Raw genomic sequence first — 6,000 nt, forward strand, 5'->3', positions numbered from 1 at the left:
CTCCCTGTGAACTCCAGGAGTCATTTTCAATCAGCAGCAGTGCTTGCAAATGAATAATTTAAGACCAATTGTTCAGCCCAGGTCATGCATTTCAGTTTGAACACTCTGGTTTCATCTCACCCTCTTTGAGGCTTTATTTTTGGGTATAAGCACATCCCATTTTTGTGACTGTTGGGGTGAGGAGTTTCACCCAAATCCAAACAGCTGCTGAAACACTGACCCAGAACAGCCCTGGGAGGGTTTTCCACACAGAAGTGCCCCCACTCGGGCTGGCTCAGAGCCCACCAGCACCCCCAGCCAGGCTGGGCACCCCCTCCTGTGTCAGTGGGCATTTTCCATCACGATTCCAGAGCAATCACACTGATGATTGGGTCAATAAGCACCACAACAGCCTTGCTGGTCAATGGAAAATGCCCCAGCAGGCACTGTTGGCCTCCTGCATTTCCCATGGAAAGAAGGGAAAAAGGGGGGCCAAAAGCTTGGGATGTTTTGGGGAGAGCAAACACAGAGGGCAGACTGTTCAAATGTTCCCCTAAAAAATGGGATGGTGCCCATTCCAGGGAGCAGGAAATTACAGCCTCGAGGGGGTTTGGTGGATTTAAAATAAAATACTTTCAAAAAAAACACCTACAGAAGGAATTGTTCCAGTGGTGCCCAAGAAGGGCACACAAGCCATGAAATGTTCCACCCTGGGGCCTCAGCTGAGGGGCAGATTTATTTAAAAAAAAACTTTAAAAAAGGAAAATAACACAAGTTTGAGGGGGTTCACCTCCTGCAGACTGCACATTGCCAGCATAACACACACAAAGCTGGAAAATCAATGGTTGGGCAATCTAGAAATAGTTAAAAATCAGTTTATCATCTATTACACGTCAGAGAAAGGAGAGGGAACTCTGCCCTCAGTCACTGCATGAAAGGCTTGGAATGGGAGGGAGATAAAAAGTGAGGAGAAAGTTAAAAATGGAGAAAAACTAACATCAAACCTTCCAATTTTACTGCCTATTTCTCCTTTCCTTAAGTAATCTCCAAGTAATTTATGAGATGGGAGGAAATCTCTCATAACAGGATTCACAAAATATAATTCTACAACTCTAAAAAAAATAGTGGGTTTCATGTGGTTTATCCCATTTCTGATTAACTCACCAAACCTGCTGCAGTGTCAGTGATTTGCCAGATGCTTCAAAACCAGGGTATGGTCATCCAAAATCCATGAACTGCAGCACCAAATGTCACAAAACTCAATTAAAACAGAGTTACTCTGAACAGTCAATATTCCTGCTCCGCTCGGGTTTCACATTTGCAAGTTCTCTGCAGGCACAGAAGGTCAGAGAGACAGTTTTTCATTAAAAATGGGGAAAAAAAGAACATTTCTGCACCAGGTGGAGCTGGAAAACAAACAGCAAGTTCCTCCTGGCACTGAGACATCAACGACACCTCATGGAGGCCACCAGAGATCAAAGGTCCACCAGCCAAAAAGTGCTCCTGTCAGGGATGAGTTTGGGAAGGGGAAAAGGTCACTCCACATGGATTTTCCTTCCTTCCTGACCAGGCTCGGGGTGAGCAGAGCTGTGAGATGCAGGAAACTGCAGGTTTAAAGGTATTCCAGGATTATATGAAGCTGTTTCTGTTCATCAGCCACAGACCAAGCCACCAGTGCTGGAGCTGCCCCTGCACCCCCAGTGCCTGCCCAAGCTCCAGCACAGAACCAGCTGCTTGGGCACAGCTGCTGTGCCAAACCAGAGGGCACCAGGGCAGCCCCGGGAGAGGTGCCAGAGCTGCTGGGCTGGGTTTGCTCTCATGAATCACCTATTCCTGAGAGGATGCCAGCTCAGCTCATTAGCCTGTTTGTGAGGTGTGCCCACTCCTCCTGCTGCTCCCTGGCATGGGAATGTTGGCAGCAGCTCCTGGGATCACCAGCCACTGCTGCTGAAGTGTTTCCAAGCCTAATGTTGCTGGGATTATGCCCAGGATGGCAGGAGAGAGATGAGCCTCAGCTCCCTGGGGTGCCAGGAGAGCCAACCCAACCCAAACCAGCTCCTGCCCAGCAAGAACAGAGAAGAGGTGCCAAATTCACCCCCTGGAGCTCCTCAGCAGGGAGGGATGCCTGGCAGGACTTGTGGAAGTGGAGGGGAAAAGGCCATTATTTTCCTCATTCCTGATCATTCTCAGGGGCAGCAGAGCTGTGTGGGATGAGGGACTGCAGGTTTTAAGGGACTGCAGGTTTTAAGGGACTGCAGGTTTTAAGGGACTGCAGATTTTAAGGGACTGCAGGTTTTATGTGTTCCAGGATTGTGCAAAGATGTTCCTGTTCCTTAGACCGAGGTGGTACAGAAAAACCTACAGAATATGGTCTGGTAGGTTTTCTTCTTATAAATAAATAAATAAACAAACAAACAAACAAACAAATAAAGGAGAGAGCAGAGCTGTGGGCAGAGCTAATGCCTTTCTCTACACCAGCTGATGCTGCTGCAAATACCAGCCAAGCTCCTGGAATTGGGAGCCAACTTCAGCACTGAGAGTGTCCAGGGCCAGGCTGGACAGGGCTTGGAGCAACCTGGTCCATGGAAAGTGTCCCTGCCCATGGCAGGGGTGGCACTGGATGGATTTAAAGGTCCTTTCCAACCCAAACCAGTCTGTGAGAAGCAGAAAACAGCAGGAGGTAAGATGGGAGATACTCTCCCAGTCTGGGAGACTCCACTGAAGCCCAGACCCCCTCCCTGTTTCCCAGGACATTCCCCTGGCCCCTCTGGTGCAGCTGGGGAGGGTTGGACACTGTTGGCTCACCCAGCCTGTTGGGGAGGGGCATCACTCTTGACCTCTGCCCAGGGGCATCACAGTGACCTGGGCAACGCCTGGAGGCTCCATCCTCCTGCCCACCTGAATTGTGACCTTCTGGTGCTCCAGGGTGGGACAATGCAGGTTCTTCAGATGTAAAAAGCGTTGAATATTTGGTTTATTGTGGTTTCCCAGCTGGGAAACTCTGGACACTCAGAGCCACAGGTACCCCAAACCAGCAGAGCTTCCCCTTCAGAGAGCACACACCAACCAATCCATCATTTACTGCTGCACTTCCTTTGGCATCCAGGGAAATGACTGTGAGCACAAACACCTCCCTTGCTTTTGATCTCAGCCCTGTGATTCAGGTCCATACAAGCTGCTGAACACAAACCAAGGATTTAGCCCCTGGGCATAGAAAGACTCTCCTGGATTTTATGGAGATTGCAGGAGTAAGAACCTGCAGGAGCCTCAAGTAACAGCAAATCAGAGTTTTAAGAGGCCAGAGATTTAAAGCAAAGGAGGGTCTCAAATTCTGTCTGTTCTTTGAAACGCACAGAGCAGGCAGGGGGGAGCATTGGACACAAAGCCAGAGGCTTTCCAGAGCTGCACTGGGAACATGAAGTGAGTCCCAGCACTGCATTGCTGAGGTAAATTCTTCATGTATGTCTTTTATTTATAAGACCCCTGTAGATCTTATCCAGCCTGCTGGAAAGCTGAAAAACTTGAGCCAGGCAGTAAAAGGAATCAAAATACATCCAGCTCTGGGTAAATTAGACATTCCTAAAGCAGCCTTTTCTCCTGTGCAATTTAGCAAATGAGTTTACATTGTCTGACAAGTTGTCCTGGAAAACACAAAAGCTCAGATTTATTCCAGCTTTGTAGAAATGATAATTCAATATTTGCTTCTTTCCATCCACCCACACCAGGACTGGGAGCCGTGTCAGATCCATCAATACCAACACGTTAAACCCCCTCCTCCTCCTCCTTTCCCACTGAGTCAGGAGGAGCAGAGGGGAGGGATGTCTGTGCAGGATGTATCCTCACCCCCGGCTCGGATCCCTGCCCTGCAATGCCTGAGGAAACACTCGCAGCCAGCCCGAACTCCCTGAGGTGTCTCCTGTTCCTCTGCTCCGTCTCCTCGGAGTTAACAACACCCCGGTTGAGTTTCCACCCCGCGGTGTTTACAAACAGCCGCTTCCATCCATCACATCCTGCTGGACAGCCCTGGGATGACGTGGAGCACAGCCAGGCGGTGCTGGGAAGCAGGAGGTGATGGCAAAGCCTCGTGGGCTCTTTGTGCCCCGTCCACGGAGGCTGCCCAGTTCGGGATGTACAGAAACACACCGTGGGAGCTGCTGAAAACACCCAATCTGCTCCTAAAAGCAGCCTGTGAAGCTGCAAATCTCTGCCTGTTACGACTACTATGGTAGGAATGCCAAAAATAAAGGCTCGATCAATCAGAGCTGAATGACTTCAGTCCTCTCTGCCCACTGTGGGAGCCCGGATTGGTCCCGCAGCATTCCCGGGATGACTTCATAGCAATCCAGCCCCGCTCCCTGCGCTGCTCCCGGCACAGCCGGCGGGTTATCCCGACACAGCCGGCGGGTTATCCCGACACAGCCGGCGGGTTATCCCGACACAGCCGGCAGGTTATCCCGACACAGCCGGCGGGTTATCCCGACACAGCCGGCGGGTTATCCCGACACAGCCGGCAGCTTTTCCCGGTTCACAACCAGCTGAACTCTTGGCTACAGGATCCCTGCATGGATCTGCTGCCTATTCCAGGGCTCGGATTCCTGTGGAATACCGAGGCTGATTTCCCCGCGGTGTCACCCCGAGAACCGCAGCCACGTTTCCCCCCAGTAACCGCAGAGCCAAAAGAAAAAAAGCTGTTAAACCGGGAAAATCCTGGGCACCTTTAAAGCGGGAGCAATCCTGGCACGGCAGCCTGGCCACTGCCCAGCACAGCCCTCCGAATCCTGGCACAGCAGCCTGGCCACTGCCCGGCACAGCCCTCCGAATCCTCGGGCATCTTTAAACAGGGAAAATCCTGGCACAGCAGCCTGGCCACTGCCCGGCACAGCCCTCCGAATCCTGGGCACCTTTAAACCGGGAAAATCCTGGCACGGCAGCCTGGCCACTGCCCGGCACAGCCCTCCGAATCCTCGGGCATCTTTAAACAGGGAAAATCCTGGCACGGCAGCCTGGTCACTGCCCGGCACAGCCCTCCGAATCCTGGGCACCTTTAAACCGGGAAAATCCTGGCACGGCAGCCTGGCCACTGCCCGGCACAGCCCTCCGAATCCTCGGGCATCTTTCCCACGCACTGGTTTCCATCGTTCTCACGCGGAGATGCTTCTCCCCGTCCGAGCCCACACCGAGCCCAGCCTTAACCCTGAGCTTCCCTGCTAAACTCACGCTGTAGGAATTGCATCTGCTGACCTGCGTTTGCTCGAGCCTCCTTATCTGGAGGGGAAGCGCTGCCTGCTCCCAGATTCCTTAAGGAAGTCTGCCTGTCCAGCCCCGGCTGGCGAGCGGCACAAAAGCGCATCCGTGTCCCGGCAGCCCCGAATTCCAAATTCCAGGCGGAATTGCGGGGCAGCCGCTCCGCCCGAGCCCGGAGCAGCAGAGCGGGAGGTTTGGGGGATTATGGAGAGCGTTCAATACGTTACCAGCCGCATGGCGAAGTTGCCGAGCCACCTGCAGGGACGGGAGGCAGTGATGCCAGCACGGCCAGGCGCTCCCGGGCGCTGCCAGGCTGCCCGTGGAACAGCAGGGCACGGGGAAGCCGCAACCGCCGAGCTGAGCTCACTCTGGAGGCTCCAGGAAAACCTCAATTAAAAAAAAACCAAGGAAGAGCCAGAGCGGGAGCGAGCGAGGAAGTGCTGGCACGGCTCCAGCGCACAGGGCTGGATGCGCTGTGATCCCGAGCCGGGAAGGAGCGGAATGGGATTCACGGGAGTGTCAGCGCGGGGGGCAGCGCATCCCGCACGGAGCAGCGCGGGCTGCAACATGAGGCACTGGGGCACGGACACACACAGATGGAGATTTGAGATATATATGTATGTATGTCTGTCTGTCAGCACAAACTTCGAATAGCTCATTATATCAGCCTGCTGGAAATTTTATTTATTTTTATATATATACATACATACATATATATACACACATACATACACACACATAACATATATATACATATACTATACACACACACACACA

General features: G+C 52.5%; 1 protein-coding gene across 1 annotated transcript in view; it reads right to left on the minus strand.

Moving 5' to 3' along the window:
• Nucleotides 1-5,586, minus strand: part of SCHIP1 (schwannomin interacting protein 1) — a 99,084-nt gene extending 93,498 nt beyond the window's left edge. The window contains exon 1 of the mRNA XM_071566715.1: nt 5,451-5,586. Coding sequence (XP_071422816.1) covers nt 5,451-5,459 — 9 coding nt within the window. The 5' untranslated portion in view covers nt 5,460-5,586. The remainder of the gene's footprint in view (nt 1-5,450) is intronic.
• Between the last annotated feature and the right edge of the window lie 414 nt (nt 5,587-6,000).

This window comes from Pithys albifrons, chromosome 11 (assembly GCF_047495875.1).
Source record: "Pithys albifrons albifrons isolate INPA30051 chromosome 11, PitAlb_v1, whole genome shotgun sequence".
Lineage (NCBI taxonomy): Eukaryota > Metazoa > Chordata > Aves > Passeriformes > Thamnophilidae > Pithys > Pithys albifrons.